The sequence below is a fragment of the Dipteris shenzhenensis genome, chromosome 12 (assembly GCF_047967505.1).
Source record: "Dipteris shenzhenensis isolate YYH24624 ecotype China chromosome 12, Dip_SZ_1.0, whole genome shotgun sequence".
In the NCBI taxonomy this organism is placed as follows: Eukaryota; Viridiplantae; Streptophyta; class Polypodiopsida; order Gleicheniales; family Dipteridaceae; genus Dipteris; species Dipteris shenzhenensis.
In genome coordinates this window covers 47086358-47106891 of record NC_141607.1, presented here as the reverse complement: position 1 = coordinate 47106891, position 20534 = coordinate 47086358, and the positions used below count along the sequence as shown (strand labels likewise).

Genomic DNA, 20534 nt, shown 5'->3' with positions numbered 1-20534 from the left:
CACACACAAGCGGCACAGTCTATGCATTCGAGTCAGCTCTAGGACACAGTGGGGTGCAGGAGGAGGAGCTAGATGCTATGTGGGCAGTCTGGACCACCGAGAGAGGATTGCAGAGGCCATCCATGATACAGAGAGCTCCCAGAGCACACTCGATTCCTCAGAGGAGACCGCCCGAGACGAGGAGTCACTCTGAACATAGCTCAGTGGGTTCAGAGATCGAGGAGACCACGCCTCCCTCCGACCCCACAGCATGAGACAGTCAGACAGACTTAGATTCGGGACATTTTCGCCACTCATAGACGAGCCAACACAGTGCCGGGTTTTGGTTTCTGAGTTTCCAGTTTCCAATTCCAGATAGCAGATAGCACATGATATGATATATATTTTTGTACTTGATTTTGCATGAGCCATTGAGCTCTTTTTATTTCAGCACAGTACTCAGCAAAGGGTCATAGTGCGCCCTTTGCCTCAGCCCCTTGTGGCCTGTATGATTTTTTCCCCCTTTGGTGTCACCTTGTCCCATTGGCCCGCAAGGCCTCCCGTGTACATTAATCTCTCTCTCTCTCTCTCTCTCTCTCTCTCTCTCTCTCGTACAAGTTATTCTGCTGATTGTACTTTTGTCTCATAGGCCTGTGAGGCCTCTCGATGACGTTAATACAACTTTCTTTCTTTCTTTTCTCCCTCCCCCTGCCCACCCTCCAGCCCCTCTCCCTCACCCACCCTCCCAGCCCCTTCCCTTGCCTCCTATCTCTATTGTGGCTGTTGCAGGACAACCCTCAGCCCCCCCCTCCCCTCCCCTTTTTGCCGACCTGCTCTAGGCCATGTTGGCCCCTGCACTACTTTTGTGCTCCCTCCAGCTTAGCCCGGACCTGCAAAAGACAAGCTACCTTGAGTGCTGTACAACATGTGAGTCGTGATGGCCGTGCGTGTGACGTCTCGGCAAGCAGTCTGTATGAGTGAAGCCATTGTAAATCGATGTACACAATATAGTGTGGCCTGGGTTGCAATACCTAGGTCCTTTTATATGATATAGGGCCTATACTGTATGTAGTTGAAGGTCGCTGCCAACCCCTCGTTTGGGGCACCATACGAGTCAATTAGCTCTTTCTACTAAAATTAAATATAGTAGGTAAGAGGGGTTGTGGTAAGGGGCACATTTCAGATCCAACTACGTAGTGCTCATGTCGACGAAGGGAATTGTTGATTGAGATTTAAAACTCAGCTCCTGTCTTTTCTGAGTTTTAGTTTGTGGGTATAATGTATTTAAATTCAAGTTAATTAGTTCTTGGGAATCATGCTACTGCAAAGAACACTTTCATAGTGTTACTAATTAAAGTCTTGATGTTGCAATGTTGCAGGATGTTCTCATTTATAGAGCAGAGGATGTACATTGCGTTGATGAGGTGAGATTACTGTATATGGTGCTTTACTTGTGTATACCATGGTTTGAGAATAAGCTAGACCTTTGGTGGTGTTTTTGGGAATATTCAATTTATAAGTTGTTTATCAATGTCAATTTAAGAGCTATATAAAATTAGTACGATATTATGTATCAGGTGGTGCGTTGTCCTTGAAGAAAGATAATAGATAACTTCCAACTGTTAATGCAAAGGGAGAGGCTCACAATCCATCATCTCTATGAAAATAATTTTATGCATAAGTTGTAAAGAGGGGGCTTGTCAAGCAAATGATGATGCTTTAAGCATACTAATGCTCTACCTAGAGCCTTGCAGTGGAAAATGTTGTGGCTAAGACATCTAAAAGGAGCACATGAGGGGAAAAAAGAAAGGAAGGAATGTTTATTCATGCGTATGGAAGGCCCAATTGTTTTTCTCAATTCCCACTTCGCCTTCTCTTTCTCCCACTGTTCTCTCTCATTTTTCTCCTTCCTCCACTCTTGTATCCTTCCCCCTTGCTTCTTCACTTCAGCAAGACCTTGTCCACATATGTTTCCTCACTCAAGAATGCTGCATTTGTGGCTTTCAAAGTGTCAATTTTCTCAATCAAAAGTAAACAGATTTTTAAAAGGTGAGAAAGGACATTGGATGTAGCCTTATGTGGTGTTCCTGCCATGTAGGAGGCCATAGCATTTTCAAGGGCCTGCTTCCCTAATGTGTCTTCTACGCAGCCCCGTGTTGGCATAATTGACACACCGCCTTGGGCACACACAGTCCTGCACTTCCTTGCTATCTGAAATGCCTGGAAATGCAGTTTTCCCTTTACATGTCAACTGTTTTTCTTGTATCCTTACATATTGTGGTTGTTGTTGCAGCCAAAACCAGTCCACAGGGTTCTCAAATACCACCAGGCTGGTAACTACGAGCAGCAAGTGTACTAACTCAGCAACTACAGCCTAACCATGTCAGCAACCACAACAGCACTACAACGTGGAACCAAGGTTCCAGTAGCAGTCGCAACAATAAATCATGACAGCCACAACAGCTCCAGTGTGGAATTAGGACCCAGCAACAGGATTCGCAGATCGCAACAGAGATGGCAGGCTCAGGCGTAGATGGAGATCGCAAGGTCTATGAGACTGTAAAGAAACTAGATGCAATGAAACTTAAGGGTGGAGCCACTAAAAGGGGCACCCCTATCCAAGGATAATGTCTGATGAGCAATAAAAGTAGTACATCATGCTATTGCTGCGAGAGAAACCCACAAAGGGGGAGAAAACACCGAGGACAACAATCCCCTAGTAGTCTAGACACTATCAATCGGTCACCTGACCCGACTGGTTAGAGTTGTGTTTGCTGTCTATGGGACCAACACGACTGGATGTCTGAGGAGAGACAAGAGGAGCTCGTCTGACAGTGGCTAAAAACACCCTTCAAAGATAGCACACCTTCCTTGACACCCAACTGTCCACACCTCTGCACACTTCTCTTTAAAACACCTCCGAACAGTAGCCCTTTCTTGGCTGCCAGGCGCATTGCTTCTTCGCATTATCCATCTTTTTCGCATCCGAGGGAGACAGTCCTCCAACTGCTCTCGACTTGTCCGTGTTGGGGTAAAGGCACATTGCCTACCCTTATATTAAAGAATTAAAGTTAGGACACCTATGACTGTCTTAAGACAGTCATAGGGTAAACCTAATCCTAATAAAACTTAAGTGAGTTTGTGGTGTGGCTCACTCATCACTTCACACCCGCACTATTGTGTCTCTCTCACTCTCACTCTCTTGCTCCCTTTCCACCTCACTTCCCCCTCTCAACTGGTATCAGAGCTTTTCTCCCTAGCTTCCTCCCCTAGCTTCTCTCCCTAGCTTCCTCCCCTCCCGAGCTTTCTCTCCCTAGCCTACTACCCTTTCCGTACGGACGTACGGGCAGCGCCGTACGACCGTACGTCGTCCGTACAGTCGTACGGACGAACTGCGACTACAGCAGGCGGGCGGCGCACCAGTCGACGGCGCGGGAGCAGACCAGTCGACGGCGCGGGAGCAGACCAGGGCGACGGCGCGGGAGCAGACCAGGGCCACGGTACGGGAGCAGGGCGGCGGCGCATTTTCTTGGTATCAGCTCCTCTTTAGCAGCTGTGCGAAGCTGCATCAGGCAGCTGTACAGCTGTACAGCTGCTCCGTGACGCTGCGCAGCGGCGCACTCCTCCAAGGACTGCCGTACAGTTGTACGGATTTCCGTACAGCTGTACGGACGACGTCGCCACATCCACAGGAAGCTACACAGATTTTTCTTCTTTCGATCTGTGTGTAGCAGGGAGGTACATTTTCTTGGGATCTGTGTCCAAAGATTTTTTTTTTGGGGAAGCGTGCTGCTGTAAGGACACAAGTACAGCAGGACAGCAGGAGTTTCTATGCATTTACTGAGGAAAAATCTCAGTTTTGGGTGAAATTATCAAAGGGCTTTTGCCTAGATGTGTTTGCAGTCTATGCCTTGAGGCAGTGTGTAGCCAGGGAGCACACATTTGCTTTATTTCCGCAGTGCATTTGGTGACATTTGTTCCAGGTCACATTCTTTGTACACATTCTGAAAATCTCAGTTGAGCCACGCTTGGTCAGGGCGCATCGAGTTTACTCGGTCCCTAACTGCCCATCGTTGACAGTGCTCAAAAGATTTTCTTCTGGGTGTTTGTACTTTGTGGTTTGTGTTGTTACTGAGTACACAGAGGCAGTCTATGCTTTGCACATTGTCAGGTACAAGAGTCAGAGAGATTTTCATATTGCATGCTACCTCATTGTTGAGGTGTCCTCCACTTGATTCAGGTGTCAGATCAAGGGGCTTTTGCCCAGACTTTGTTTGATTGCACTTGGGTTACCAACAGAGATCTTCAGATGCATTTTCTCCCCTTGGTATAAGGGTGATTGCTTGGGATTTATCCCATTTCCTGTTGCAGGTTTTGTGTGACAGGCTGAAGAGTCATTTACTGTTTTTGGGGTGTCAGTCAAGTATTTTCTGCAATTTGAGACAGTGACATACCTCATCTGAGGTGGGAGAAGTGATCAGTACAGTCAGTACAGCAGTGGTTACAGCAGTCTGAAATGGTTTTGTCAGATAAGTATGCACTGTTAAGCTCTTGTTGAGCAGCAGCAGCAGTCTGAAATCACTGTTTTATGCCTTCTTGGAGCTCAGAACAGTTTGTCAGAAGGTACAGTATTTGCAGGGACATTTACTGTTTTGCTGCAGATTTTACTGACAGTAAAAACAGCACCTTTGAGAGTGCTTCTGGCTCTTGAATAGAGCAGGCTTTTTCTGAGAAATCAGAACTTTATTATTCAGTCTTTTTACTTCCAGGGAGTCAGGTACTTTCCTCATCTGATATGGCATCAGGAGGAGGTGATTCTTCAATTCTGAACATAAAGAAACTGGAAGGAGCACATAACTATGCATTATGGGCAGAACAGTGCTTGAATGTTCTTCTGTTAAAGAAGATTGCTAAGCCCATAAGGGTAAAGGGTGTCAAGCCATCTGATATGGCAGCTGATGATTGGGAAGAGCTTGATTTGTCTGCGAGGGCAGCTATTATGCTCACTATTTCAGACACTCTTGTGTTCAATGTACAGGCTGAAAAGACCTCTTATGGTCTATGGCAGAGACTAGAGGAATTGTATGCCCAAAGGAGCTCAGCCAGTAAGGTTTATTGGCTGAAGAAGCTGGTCGATCTTCGCATGAAGGAAGGTACAGCTATGACCTCACACTTGAGTGAGTTTAATGCTATCTTTACACAGCTGATTGCACAGGGGTTGAATCTTGATGAGGAGTTCAAGGCCACTTTCTTGTTGTGTACCCTCCCTGAGAGTTGGGACACTTTCAAGACCACCCTGTCTAATTCAAATGCTACTCTTATGTATGCTGATGTAGAGAGCTCTCTCCTTATGGAAGAGATGAGCAGGAAGAATAATGCGGGCAGCAAGTCTTCAAATGCTTTGCAGGTACAGGATAGAGGCAGGACTCAGCAGAAGGGGAAATCTGCTAGTAAGTCCAAATCCCGCAGTCAGTCCCGTGGCAAAAAGGACATTGAATGCTTTTATTGTGGCAAGAAGGGACATGTGAAGTCGAAGTGCTTCAAGTTCATACGGGATCAGAAAGCCAAGAAGGCTGAAACACAAGATGCAGGAAATGCAAGCAAAGGCAAAGGCAAGGCCACGCTAGTTGAATTGGATGCAGTCAATGTTGCAGCAGAGGACAGTGACAGTGACATACATGATGTTTTATGCTCTTCTGCTGTAATAGCACATGCTTTGGTTATTGATGGCCATGACATGCACACCTGGCTCTTGGATTCAGGTGCCTCTTTTCATGTTACACCTCACAGGGAGTGGTTTACTTCCTACACAGGTACTCATGGAGTTGTTCATCTTGGGAACAACTATGCATGTCAGATTGCAGGGATTGGCAGTATACAGATAGTATTTCCTGATGGACAGTCATTTATGCTTGATGGTGTTCGCCATGTGCCGGAAATCAAGAAAAATCTGATTAGCACTGGCTTATTAGATGACAGTGGTTACCACACCACATTTGGGGATTCCAAATGGGTGATTACTGATGGCCAAACAGTAGTGGCTGAGGGTTTTAAGAGTGATACCTTGTACCCTCTTTATGTTTCCAGTATGGGTAATCATGTTGTTGCCATAACCGAGCTGCCAAAGGTTTCATTGTGGCATAGCCGGTTGGGACACATGTCTGTTAAAGGAATGCAAGAACTGTCCCGTTTGGGTTATCTGCCGTCTCTTTCATTTTCAGATTTGCCTACTTGTGATCATTGTATTTTTGGCAAGCATTCTGTGACTCCTCATAAGAGGAGGACTCCCCAGAATAGAGCACCACTTGATCTAGTGCACACTGATTTGTGTGAGATGCCACAGTTATCACTAGGGGGTGCCAAATATTTTATGACTTTCATTGATGATGCTACACGTAAGGTGTGGGTCTATTTCTTGAAGCATAAGGGAGATGCCCTAAATGCTTTCAAGAGATTTGTCGCTCAGGTTGAAAATCGGACAGGTCGTAGGCTGAAATGCCTAAGATCCGATAATGGGGGTGAGTATGTGTCACATGCTTTTGTGCAGTTTTGCCAAGCTAAGGGCATCAAACAGGAACTCACAGCTCCTCATAATGCATCTCAAAATGGTGCCAGTGAGCGGATGAATCGAACTATTCAGGAGAAGGTTCGATGTATGTTGTCTTATGCTGCATTACCCCATGGCTTTTGGGCAGAAGCCGTGCAAACAGCAGTTCACATTATTAACAGGTCACCAAATAAGGCTTTGGAATTGAAAGTGCCAGAGGAGGTGTGGTCTGGCAAGCCACCCTCATATAAGCACTTACGGGTCTTTGGCTGCGAGTGCTTTGCTCATGTACGCAAAGATCTACGCACCAAACTGGATCCAAAGTCTATTAGATGCATCTTTATGGGATATGGTGATGAAGGTGAAATGGGGTACAGATTATGGGATCCCGTTAAACGGAAGATTATACGCAGCAATGATGTCATCTTTAAAGAAGATAGTGTACACAAGGAACCCGTTCAACCTGTGGAATACAGGCGGGTTATTTATGATGATGTTGGACAGCAAAGAATGCCCATTTATATGCAGCAGCAGCCTGCTGCAGATCACCCTGTTCAAGAGGGTATACAGGCTGAAAATCAGCCAGAAAATTTTGCCAATAATGCACCACTGGATGTGCCAACTGATGGGGCTGTAGAACAGCCAGATACAATGGTACAGCCACCTGTTATGCATGAAGAACAGGCTGGACAGCAGCCTAATCCGGAACAGTTTGTTAGGAGGAGCACCCGTGCACAACGGCCTCCTGTCAGGTTTGTTCCAGGAGCCAATAATGTGGCTGATTTTATCATGCTAACAGATTGTGGTGAGCCTTCCAGCTTCAAGGAAGCTATGGGAAGAACAGAGAAAAAAAAGTGGGAGAAAGCCATGCAGTCAGAAATGGACTCTCTACTTCAGAATGATACATGGGACTTGGTGCAGTTACCTGCAGGCAGAAAAGTTTTGCCATGCAAGTGGGTTTACAAAGTCAAAGTGGATTCAAATGCTTTACCTCGGTATAAGGCCCGATTGGTTGCCAAGGGATTTAAGCAGGAGAAGGGCATTGATTTTGATGAGATCTTTTCCCCTGTAGTCAAGATGACTACTTTGAGAGCAGTGTTGGCTCTTGTTGCTCATGCTGACATGGATTTATGTCAGATGGATGTGAAGACAGCTTTTCTTCACGGAGATCTCCATGATGAGATCTATATGAGTCAGCCAGAGGGATATGCTGTTAAAGGGAAAGAGCAGCTTGTGTGTAAGCTCAAAAGGAGCTTGTATGGACTCAAGCAGGCACCAAGAGAATGGTACAAGAAGTTTGATGCATTCATGCAGTCCCAAGGGTATCATAGGTGTGAGACCGATCATTGCTTGTACACCAAACGGGCAAAGGATGGCAGTTTGATGCTACTCATTCTATATGTGGATGACATGCTTATTGCCAGTAAATCTCAGCATGAGATTAGTGCTTTGAAGAACCAACTGCATAAGTCTTTTGACATGAAAGACTTGGGTGATGCAAATCATATTCTTGGCATGTGTATTACTCGTGACAGGTCCAAGGGACTTTTGTTTCTGTCACAGAAAGAGTACATTGACAAAGTACTGCAGAGGTTTAAAATGGAGGGGGGGAAGTCCATTAGTACCCCGTTGCCTCCACATTTAAAACTCAGCAGTAAGGACAGCCCCAGATCAGATGATGATAAGGCTGAAATGGCCAAGGTTCCGTATGCATCTGCAGTTGGATCTTTGATGTATGCCATGGTTGCCACTCGTCCGGATATTGCTTTTGCGGTGGGAGTTATCAGCAGGTATATGGCAAATCCAGGCAAGCGGCATTGGGAAGCAGTGAAAGGTGTCTTGAGGTATCTCAAAGGTACCAAAGACTTGTGCATATGCTATGGTAGGCAGGATGCTTTGGTGCATGGTTTTACAGATTCAGACTATGCAGGGAATGCAGATAACCGGAAGTCTACTACCGGTTATATTTTTACATTTGCAGGAGGTGCTATATCATGGGTGTCTCGGTTGCAGAAATGCGTTGCACTATCAACCACAGAAGCTGAATATGTTGCAGCCACTGAGGCTTGCAAGGAAGCAATATGGCTTACTCGGCTGGTGGAAGATTTGGGCATTACAGGAGATATGCCAGTTTTGCATTGTGATAGTCAGAGTGCTATCATGTTGGCAAAGAATCCGGTCTTTCATCAGAAGACCAAGCACATAGAAGTGAAATATCATTTCATCAGGGAGGTACTGGAAGACAAGCGTCTTGAGCTTGTGAAAGTACATACTGATGATAATCCTGCAGATTTGCTCACTAAGAGCTTGCCTACAGAGCGGTTTGCACATTGCCGCCACATCATGGGATTAGGATGAGACCATTCTTACTTTATGGTCTTGTATACAGTAACTGTATATTGCTGTATTTTTATTCTTTTCTCCCCTTTAGGCACATTGGCCTTTAGGTGGGAGGTTGTTGGGGTAAAGGCACATTGCCTACCCTTATATTAAAGAATTAAAGTTAGGACACCTATGACTGTCTTAAGACAGTCATAGGGTAAACCTAATCCTAATAAAACTTAAGTGAGTTTGTGGTGTGGCTCACTCATCACTTCACACCCGCACTATTGTGTCTCTCTCACTCTCACTCTCTTGCTCCCTTTCCACCTCACTTCCCCCTCTCAGTCCGGTTGCTTGTGATTTTCTTCCCAAATTGGGGACTTTTCTTCGTGCCCGATTCCTAGCATTGCCTTTGGTAGGCAGTTCTGGTTGTTTGGGAGATATAACCCTACTCTGGACTACATTCACTTTTTCAGTTGGTGTCATTATTGGGCTTTGTGGACTTTATATCATGCTCGTAACTCTCGACCCTATGGACAATCTGCTGTGGCTGTTTATCATTTCTTCCGTTCCTCTCTGCTATGCTTCTTGCAGGATGCGCATTTCATGGGAGATCTTCCTGTGGCCTTCTCTAGAAGTGTTCTTTCACCGTTTCTAGTTTTCAATACTAGCTGTTCTTTACTATCTCCACAGTTTGTTGGCTCTAGGCTCCCTCCAAGTCTTGGGTCTTGTAGCCAACCTCTGGCTCTGACACTGTGTGAGAAGTGCAGCAGAAACTGAAACGAAAAGAACAAAGCAAACCAATTCACACACAAACTGGACTGAAAAGAGAAAGAAAGAAAGATGTATTAACGTCCACTGGAGGCCTCACAGGCCTATGGGACAAAGTGCGCAAAAATAGTAGACTTATACAAGCCTCAGTGGGCTAGAGCAAAGGGCGCGCTAGGGCCCATTGCTGAGTACTAATCTATGCTAGCAAAATCATAGCCATAACCGTAATCAGAACTAGTCAATCATAAGCTGAATCAAGTCGATCTTGGAGCTGGGACTTAGAAATCAAAGCCTGGCACAGTGATGGCTCTCTGGTGAGCTGTGAAAATATATCGTATTTGCATCTGTCAAGCTGTCTCGCGCTGTGGCGGGGGGCGTGGTCTCCTTGATCTCTGAACTCTCTTGGGCTATGTCCAGGGTGACCCCTCGTCTCTATTGGTCCCCCCTCTGAGGAAAGTTGTGATAGATCGGACCTCAATAGAATGTGCTCTCGGCACTCTTTGTCTCGAGCGTGATGTCTGCGTCTCTTAGTGGCACCGTGTCGGCTCTCTGCTGATCCAAGCTGCCCTTATATCGGCTAGCTGCTCCTCCTCTACTCCATTGTGTCTTGGAGCTGACTCATATGTATAGAAGTTTGTGACGCGTCCTTGTGCTTGGTTAGCCTCCATGTCCCGTGGTCTAGCCGCCTCTTGTTGGTCTCTGATCTGCCGCAGGAGAGTCTCCTTGTGCTGGCGCATCTGATAAAGCCCCAAACACACCTGGTCATGGAAATGGATCAGTCGTGATAGTGGACCGAAGCCACTCTCCTCCAGGTAGAGACAGTGGTAGCATCCCCGTATCTCATAATAGGTTGGGCAAATACATAGAAAATGCTCCTTTGTCTCAACCCCCCCAGTGTACATAGCATGCAAATCCTCTGCTCTCTGGGTATACCTACAGCTCTCCCTAGTTGATGTGACGAAACATGCATCTGTCCAATGGCAATCCTCAGTGCTGCATGCGAGACTCCTCTGTCCTCGAGGTACTAGGGTATGATGATGAATCCCTCCTTCGATACTCTCAGGAATTGGTCGCGGTAGAGCTGGATCTTGGTGGGGATCTCTTGGTCCCCTCCCCAAGTCCAAGATGTGGAGCTGGAGGAGATCCAACCGTATGATGCGGTTGATCTCATCTCGTGGGATCGACTTAGGAGGTGCTTCCATGCTGTACTGAAAGGGATGAAGTCTGTCCATTTGGATACCGTGCTGGCAAGCCAGATGGATATACGTGCATACCATGTGTCTGCTCTGCCCTTTGCTAGTCATTTGGATGACTCCAGGGCTAGCCTCAGAACTTCCAGTGAGGTAAATCCCAAACTCTGTGGATGAAAGTCACTGAGTCGGCGGAGCACTTCCCGTGAGGTGTTGAAGGCCATAACCTTGGTCTTCTCAAGGTTGATTGTCAGGTCTCTCTCTCAGCAAAACACCTCTAGGGCCTCCAGATGTCTGTGCAACCCTTCTGCTGAAGATGATATAAGGACTATGTCATCAGCGTATAGCAATATCTATATCATGAGGTTTGCTAGTAATGATCCCTTGCCTCCTAGGCGGTCGATGAAGGATGTGATCTCATTGATGTAAAGTCCAAAGAGAGTCGGTGAGAGGGGGCTGACTCATATAGGTTCATCACTTCCCAAATCAGTGTCTTTGGAATTTGCATCTCTTGTAGTCTCCTGATCATGCGGGAACGTGGGACTATGTCAAAGGCCTTCCGAAAGTCTACGAAGCATGTGTAGACTTTCTGGTGTTTGGACCTCGCCTCCTCAATGATAGCCCTCACAGTGAAGATGTGATCTAGTGTAGAGTGCTGCCTTCTGAATCGTGCCTGCCCTAGTGCCCGTTGTCGTCGTGCCTCTGTATGATTGCTGATCTCCCTCTCTAGTACCAATCCATAAATCTTGGCCAGTGTGTGGCCAATCATGAGGGTACGGTAGAACCTAGTGTCCATGGAGTCTCCTGCCTTGTGTATTGGTACAATAGTAGTGGTGCTCCAAGACGGTGGGAAGCTATGGCATACAACATGGTTGAACATTTGTGCAAGAACCGGGGCTAAGATCTCCTGCTTATGTGCGAAATGCTCAGTCCGTAGGCCCTCATGGTCTTGTTCCTTCCGGTTGTGTAGCCGGCGGAGCACGGCCCTTACATTTTGTGGGGTAAATAAGTGACAGGTAGTGGGTCTGGGCATAGAGGACATGTCAAGTAGTGCCTGCATTGGGACATCATATAAGGAGCATGCATAAGTGTGCCACACTCCCGGATCAGTGGTGGGAATGGGTGGCTTCCCTTCTAAAAGAAGTCCCCATCCAGTGGTCAGGTCCCCGCCTCGAAATGATCTCATCCATCCTGTGTGTGAGGAAGGCTCATCTCTTGCGGCGTGTCAGCCATTGAAAGATCCGGTGAGCCTCATATGGCATCAGATGACCTAGGGATCACTCTCGTGTGAGATGGGCTTGCGCCTCTCTGCACTCGCCGTCAAACCAAGGGTTTTGAGGCATCTTCCCATCTTGGGCCCGTGTGGATCGGGGGTCGTGGGGAAGGATCTGGTGGCGGCGTCCTGTACTACTGAAGCAAGGGTGTCCAAGGCGTGGGCAAGGTCTATATCATCTCCCAGTAGGGTTGGAAGCTCTCTGGCTAAGTTACTAATGTATACTGGGTCGAGGGCACGATCAAAGTGGATCTGGGTACGAGCAGGCGTGGCAAGAGCTTTCTCTGTGACTGGCATGGTAATTGAGATACGGAAGGCCAGATATGAGTGGTCAGCTCCGAGTGGAGGAGGGGGTATTGTGCGCGTGAAGCAAAAGCTAAAGGGCCCAGCAGGTAGTCCACTACGCTTTTCCCACCGCCATGTGGGAAACAAGTGAACCCTTTAGATGATGGCCATCTCTGAAGGCCATTGTAGATGATGAGATCATGGACTGCGCCCAACTCAAGTAAAAATTGCCCATATTCTGTCACATTATTCAAGGCATGTGCAGAATGTCTCGAGATTCCGAGTTCTGCCGCATCCAGCTCCGGGACCATGTGGGGATCTCTCACGTATGCAAAATCTAGTAGGCTCACTTGTCTATCTCCCGTCCTTGCATTAAAGTCCCCCAGAAGGAGGGTGTCCCCCTGCCTGGAGAGCTCTATGATGTCGTCATGTATTGTCTCAAACGGGCTGTGTCCCTCTGTAGTGACCTCGTGACCATATGATGACATCTCTGGGGGGAAGTAGCATACTGCAATGAAGACCGATCGGGCGTCTGGCAGCTGGACTCGTATCCACATATGACGTGCATGCTTCTCTTTTCGTACCTCAGATACGAATGGTCTCAAGTGTATTTTGAAGAGGACAGCCCCTCCTCCAGAGCCTCGTACCTCACTCTCTCTCCTCAGCTCTTTCCTATGAGCTGACTCCCAAGTGTAACCTGTCACTGTGGGCAGCCCTCTCTCTAGGCTCTCATGTGTCTCGGTGTAGAAAATAATGTCTCCATCTGTATATGTCTGTGAAAAGCTGTCTGGATCGGACCAGAGAGTACCATTACAGTTCCATGTACCATTACAGTTCCATGCAGCCAAATTCAATCTGCCCTGTGTCTCTATCTCAGAGGTCCGACAGCATCATGCACTATCTGTATCTCCTTCACCTCTTTCTATCCTTTCTCGGGGATGATAACCTTACCATCTGGATATATGGCCCATTTTCCTTCCTGCTTCTCTTCCAGCACTCGGGTCATCCCCTCCCTTCTGTGCTCTTGTTGTAAGAGCGTGAGATCATCATCCAAGTATGTTCTAGTCCCCTTCAGAGCTGCCCTCATGCTCATGAAGGTAGACCCGGTCTGCTAGTGTTCGGAACCTCACAATCATAGGTCTCCTTGGTGCATCATCCTTTCATATCCTCCAAACTGCCTCGAAGGTGAGATTGACCCCTACCTTACTGATCAAAGCTTCAGCATCTACCATGGCGGTGTTCCCAAGTGCTAGACCTCTAACAAGGACATTTAGTGCTTTACTATTTTTTCTCTTTTCTTCTTTAAGGCATCAGAAATGAACTCTTTCTTTATCGGAGCTGCTTTGCCCTTAGTGACCACTTCTCTCCATTCTTTCATTTCAGCCTGCCCCTTATATGCTTGGAGAACAACCCTGCCTGAGACTCTCATAATTGCCAAGATTGGTCAGATGATCTCTTGATCATACCCTAGCAAAACAAGGTCGGTGATAATGGACAACCTTGTTTGACCCCAATTGTGCTCATAATCTTGTCCATCCACCTTGCACCTGTTCAAACCCTGCTTGAGACTCTCATAATTGCCATGATTGCTCAAATGATCTCTTGACCTTGCACTTGTTCAAACCCTTGTCCATTTACCTTGCACCTGTTCAAACCTTGCGTGAGGCTTTCATAATTGCCATTCCAGTAGTCCCTCACCTTTCCTCCATGGGGGGGTGTTAGGAAATGGAGTCAATTTGAGTGACTTTTAGTGTGTTCTAGAGTAGTACTATACTACTTCATATCCTAGAGTGCCATGTGTCACTATGGGACTTATCCCATATACATTTGGCACTTAGAGTGTGTGTGCCTATCCTATAAAGGCATTGTACGTTCATTGTCATTTTTATCAAGCCTCATGCCTTCCTTGATCATGTAAGTACTTTGCTTGGTTGTATATTTCTTTCTCGCATTATTTCATTTCCATTATGCTTTCCTAGTCTTGCTTTTCCTTTCCATTCCATTCCATTCCATTCCATTCCATTCCATGTCTTGCATCTTCATTTGGTATCAGAGCGAGGTTATCTTCCAAGAGGTTGAGGTAAGAGATTGAAGACATTGAAGCCTCTCTCCCTCATTCCCCTTGGAGGAATGGCTTCTCCAATTCCATCTTGAGCTCTACTCTCTCCACCCTGAGCCTCACACCAACAATGGTAACTCAACTCAAGGCTCGTGGCAACTCCAATGGTGTGAGGCAGCTCAGCTCCAATGATTCGTGGCAGCCCCATGCTCCGCTCCTAGGTGCCATTCTCTTGGCCTAGTGCCCAGCTCGCAGCAAGCAGCAAGCCCGTCATTCTGCCCGCTTCTCTCGATCCGTACCAGCCGTACGAACAGCCGTACAACAGTACGGACTGTTGCGCCGTACAGTATGCCCGTACTCTCTGCCCATACAGCCTGCCCGCTCCTCTTCTCTACTCGCTGCTGTTCTGCCCGTCATTTCTTCCTCTCCTGCATCTCCATTGTGCCCGCCGTTTTTTTTCCTTTGCCCGCCATTTCTCCCATTTCTTCCTTAGCCCTCCATTTCTCCCTCAGCTCGTTTGTGCCCTTCATTCTATCCATCACTTTTCTCTCTCCTAGCTGCCAGCTTTATGGGTTCGCTTTCCACCAACTCTCTCCTTGTGGACAAATTCAAGGGGGACGGATTCTCCACATGGCAAACAAAAGTGCAACTCCTTCTCATGAAGAAGAATGTCTGGGATGCCATTGAAGATGATGAAATACTTGAGGCATCAACGGAGCCTCAAACACGAAAGATTTGGAAGCAACACAATTCGAGGGCCGTCGCAATCACCGGGCTTTGCCTAGATGATTCATTGATTCATCACATCGACTTCAAGTCCAAGGCAAAGGAGATTTGGGCACGCCTCGAGAATATATTTGGTAACAAGATCACCAACTCCAAGGTATTTCTGAAAATGCAATTTTATAAGCTGAAAATGGAAGAGTCTGATACTTTGAGTGCGCATATAGCAAAAATTCAATCTTTAGTTCAACAACTCTCCAATTTGAAGTGTTGCTCGGATGACGAGGACAAAATGGCTGTCCTGGTGACAAGTATGGAAGGGATTTCTCGCTTTGAGAATGCCCTTGAAGTACTTCGCATTGCATCGACTACATTCGAAGATGTGGTGTCTCTTTTACTTGAAAAGGATCGCTGCAACAAAGAATCTCCATCCTATTCAGCAGATACTACATAGGCATTACTACATAGGCACTTGCCTCCATCAGCAAATGGAGACCTAGGCCATCGACTCCACTAGCACGAGGAAAGACATTCAAGCCATTCAAGTGCACTTACTGCAACAAGCTCGGTCATACGGAGGACAGGTGTTACCAGAAGCTTGCTCAACAACAATCGAAGGATCATGCCAGTTAGGTGGCATCTGCCACTAGTGATGATGCAGACGAAGATGACCCGCCAACACAAGATCATGCTCTTACAGTTTGTCTCCCGTATCTAGAGGATGATGGAGATCATGATTTTGCTTTCTAAAGCATAATATATTTGGGTACTCTGCCTTGGGGGTGTTTCCTAAAAATGAATGCGATACATCATGTGTGTCGAGTCAATAAAGGTCCTCTGCCTTGGATAGTCCTCCTAAAACGATGTATTTCTTATATATTTTTAGTGTGTGGCTCCATGTTCCTCATTAGTCTTTGGAGCCAGGTGGGGATGTACTTTGGGAGCCATGTGTTTTTGGCTTTGATAGGTCTATTTGTTGGTGCATTGGTCTCCTAGACCTTTGAGTTGATCATGCATCCATGCATGATGAGCCTTTGAGCCATGCTAGATGAGATTTCTATGTTATGCTCACTAGCCTCTGAGCCATGCTGCTCACTTGCCTCTGAGATTGTGTGGGAGCCATGTCTAGTTCTATACTGGCATGCACAGTTTTGATGACCATCATTGTCATGTTCTGTTCTTGGTTCCATTCCAGTAGTCCCTCACCTTTCCTCCATGGGGGGGTGTTAGGAAATGGAGTCAATTTGAGTGACTTTTAGTGTGTTCTAGAGTAGTACTATACTACTTTATATCCTAGAGTTTGACACTTAGAGTGTGTGTGCCTATCCTATAAAGGCATTGTACGTTCATTATCATTTTTATCAAGCCTCATGCCTTCCTTGATCATGTAAGTACTTTGCTTGGTTGTATATTTCTTTCTCGCATTATATTCCATTATGCTTTCCTAGTCTTGCTTTTCCTTTCCATTCCATTCCATTCCATGTCTTGCATCTTCAACTCTAGCTTCAGTAGACATATGATGAGGCGAGCCCTTGGCATTGTGTCAAAAGCTTTGCAAAAATTCACAAAGCAGCAAGAAACCCTTTGTCTCCATGCTTTGCCTCCTCAATAACACCTCTGAGTGTGAGTACGCGATCTAGAGTCTGGAATCCCGCCTATCCCTTGACTCTAATTCCTTGAAACTTTGCAAATCGGCTAAACTCTGTGTGGAGCATGGATGCATAGATCTTAGACATGACATGTGCAATCATAATGGTCGTGTAGTTTTCCAGGCTCATGGGATCCCCTGCCTTGTGAATGGGAGTGATGGTGTTAAGAGTCTAGGTGTGAGGGAAACCACTGCAAACCGTTTCATTAAAAAGCTTTGCTACTAAGATTGGGGCTGTAGTATTTATTCCATATGCAATGAAATTAGTACGTAGGCCCTCGTGATCTTTCGCTCAGCCGTTATGATGCTTCAGAGCTACTTGCTTACATCATTGGTTGTGAAAAGTGTGCAAGACGTAGGACGTGGTCAGTGTGAGAGATTGGGTGCTGGCTGGTGAGGAATGTCATGTAGTGTGCATGCATAAGAGTGCTAGAGTGTGGTGTCGGTGAGAGAGATGGGGCTCGCTGCTCAAGAGACTTCCGTAAGAAGTCCTTGGAGTTGTTGCTAAACAATTTTTTTAGTAACTCCTCGTTTTGGCAAATGAAAGCCTGCTTCTTCCAGGATACTAGACAACGGTACTTGCATATTGTCTTTGCCTAACTCGGAAAGTGATGCTTAGTCTCGAATCTGAGTTTGACGGTGTAAAGCCTTTTTCTTATCATTGTACCATTTGCTACAGGGTACTAAGCCATTAATCAGCATTGTTGTGTATTGGAGAGTCCGACATCTTATATTAACATTTCCGCAAACAGAGAAAGCATTGTCCAGAAGGAAAACAAGAGACAATAGAGTTTCACATAAAGACATCAATTGCAAATGGTTACGAAGTATGTATCTATAAAGTAACAAATCGAAAGATTTTGGGGCCTTACATATGCAAAAGAATTTGTTATTATCTTCATGCTGATCTTTTCTATTCTCAACATCCCTAAGGCACTAATAAGAACCTTGGGAAACTGTGACAGATAACAGATGGAGAACGTTGCACACTGGCTTTATGGTTCACATTAGACAGCTCATGTGATGAAGACGCTAAAATTCTTGGAAGTCTTGCATTGTCTCCTTTAAACCTATCAATGGATTTTAAAGGAAATATTTCTGGAGATTCTTCATATTGTGACAAAACAGAAGTTCTTAATCGTAGTATTACAGAAGAGACCCATATCTTTGCATGTTCTGACTGGTATCTTGTGGAAGGGGGTTTCAAGCATGGAAACAATGCCAGATCAAGTAGCTCCTTACCTGCGGATAATAAATTCTGGATGCCTTTTCCTGCATCCAGCAGCATGTATTTGCTCAATGTTGGTAAAGCAGAGGAGCAAAACTTGACAGGTGTTTCAGGAGAGTATAAGGGTAAACAATTAACATCAGAACAAATTCTGGAGTCTGATATACGAGTAGCCAGAGCAACTGCACTGGGGTTTGAATTCTGCATTTGTACTGCAGAGGAGCGTCCATATACTGCCCTGGGACAGTCGAAAGGCCAGTTAAGTGCACAGCTTTGGAATATGCAGGATATTCTTGATAGGCCTGTGAAGTTGAAATCCAAGGGCCATGAAATTCCTTACAAATTTGCAAATAGTATACATGCACTTCAGGTAACTCAATTGCGTTTCTCGCCTACTGCTAGGTCTTATTTCTTTCCTCAGTTTCTTTTCTGCCATGCCCTACCTTCTTTCTTTTTCTCTCCGCCCCTCCTGCTAAACAAACATCCTTTTCATTAAGAATAGACATTTTCATGACTATGTGACGACTGACTGTAATTTTTGGCATGGCTAACTCTATAGTTTTGCATACTTGCATTTGTCTCTGATGTACTCGTGTGCCTCTTTTCCAAGGTGATATATTTTGCTGAATGGATGAAATCTGAAGGTCACTGCAGAGGCGATCACAGTCACAGGTTGAGTCCTTTTGAATCAGGGATTGATCAAAGCATAGTTAACAATGATGTACAAGCAGAAGCAAGTAATAATATGTGTGTTTCCATTGATGCTATAAATGAGAAGACAAATGTTCTTGGGGCCATGCATGCAAGACAAGGGTTTTCGAGAACTTTGCCTACCAATGAGTGGGAACAATACATCCTCAAACAGTGGAATCACCTAGTAGAATGCTATCCAGTGTGGAAGAGTTCAGGGTTTCTATCTGCTGTTAATGGAAGCCTGAAAGCCAGTAGAGACCCTACATAAAGTTGAGTCTAAATGTGGATTACAAAGATTCTTTTCCTTCTCAAACTGGCTGAATCGCTTAAATTCTACCCTTCTCTCCCCCAAACCATCAATGCATACCTGTGCGTCATGTGTATGCACACTTACATCCAGGCCCACACATGTCCCACACCTACACCCACACATTGTAGACATGCATTCACAATGCATGCACATGTGTGCATGCAAATGTGCACACAAACCCACACCCATCTCCACATCCATGTCAGGCCCCTGAACAAGCACAGGCAAGAGCGTGCGCCTACACACACACGTCACATACTTTGACATTAGTGTTCTTGACAGATGTGCTTACATGCTAATGTTATTTTTGGCTGCTCCCAAAGCTGTCTTTGGAACAAAAAAATAAAAAAATGGCAATTCTTTCTGCACTGTAAGGCTCAGTCAAATGTAACTTCTGAGGTATACTTTGTACGGTGCTTAAGATTCCATAAACAAATTCTTGCCAAAGCTCCATTTAGGAATTATGGGACTTATATGGCAAAATGGAGATATCTGTTTAGATAATTTACAAAGGCTGGTTTTTACTAGCAGAGTTTAAAAAATGCTTGAGTTTACTGTAATGTCCCAAGGGGGAATCTATTGGCTCGCTTTAAGATGGTGTATATGTTTTGTTACAGTTGCATACCTTTACATATGCCATTGATGTGATCAAATTTGGTTTCGTGGTCATTGAATAGTTTTCTACTGAATTCTTTTTTTTTTTTTTTTTGGGAGGGGGGGGGATTGTTTCAAAAAATTCAACTTCTACTAAGCATGACCAAAGTACATGGAAACATGATAAAATCCTACAAAAAACCTTTAATAAATCAAATAGAGAAAAGGTGAGGGTGTCATGAACAATCCAAAGAGTGGAATTGCCATGAAGGCGTTGTGGCAATATATGTAAAGAATAAGCCATGCTCTCTCTCTCTCTCTCTCACTCTCTCTCTCTCTCTCTCTCTCTCTCTCTCTCTGAGCGGGATAGGTACAACATGGTATGCACACATCACCGCATGGTTTGCCAGTCATAGCATTCAGATGGATCGGCTTTCCCTGTTTCAATATATCATGGATGCACCCCCTGAGTCGATCCCACGGGATGAGATTAACCGCATCATACGGTTAGATCTCCTCCAGCTCCACACATCTCGCACTTTGGGGGGGGGGGGGACCAGGAGTTCCCCACCAAGACCCAGCTCTACTATGACCATTTTCTGAGAGTATCGGAGGATGGGCTCATCATCAGAACTTAGTATCTCGAGGATAGAGGAGCCTCACACGCGTTGAGGATTGCCATTGGACAGATGTGGGTATCGTCCCATCAGCTAAGGATTAAGGTAGGGAGAGCTGCAAGCATATGTAAAGAGCAGCGGACTTGCAGCTTGTGCACGATGGGGGTGGCCAAGACAGAGGAGCACTTCCTATGTGTTTGTCCAGTCTACTATGAGATCCAAGGGCGCTACCATTGTCCTTTTCATTAGGAGGGGCATGGCTTTGGCCCACTTTCACGACTGATTTACTTTTAGG

At 45.8% G+C, this 20534-nt stretch overlaps 1 protein-coding gene across 3 annotated transcripts in view; it reads left to right on the top strand.

Annotated features, from left to right (window-relative positions):
• LOC147896312 (2-oxoglutarate (2OG) and Fe(II)-dependent oxygenase superfamily protein) overlaps window positions 1–19588 on the top strand; it is a 69461-nt gene extending 49873 nt beyond the window's left edge. For 2 of the 3 annotated variants that reach the window (XM_087382749.1, XM_087382750.1), the window contains exons 6-8: window positions 1359–1403; window positions 17763–18395; window positions 18636–19588. In XM_087382749.1, coding sequence (XP_087238875.1) covers window positions 1359–1403; window positions 17763–18395; window positions 18636–18986 — 1029 coding nt within the window. In that variant the 3' untranslated portion in view covers window positions 18987–19588. The remainder of the gene's footprint in view (window positions 1–1358; window positions 1404–17762; window positions 18396–18635) is intronic. The other variant, XM_087382751.1, reaches the window with a different exon arrangement.
• The last annotated feature ends 946 nt before the right edge of the window (window positions 19589–20534 follow it).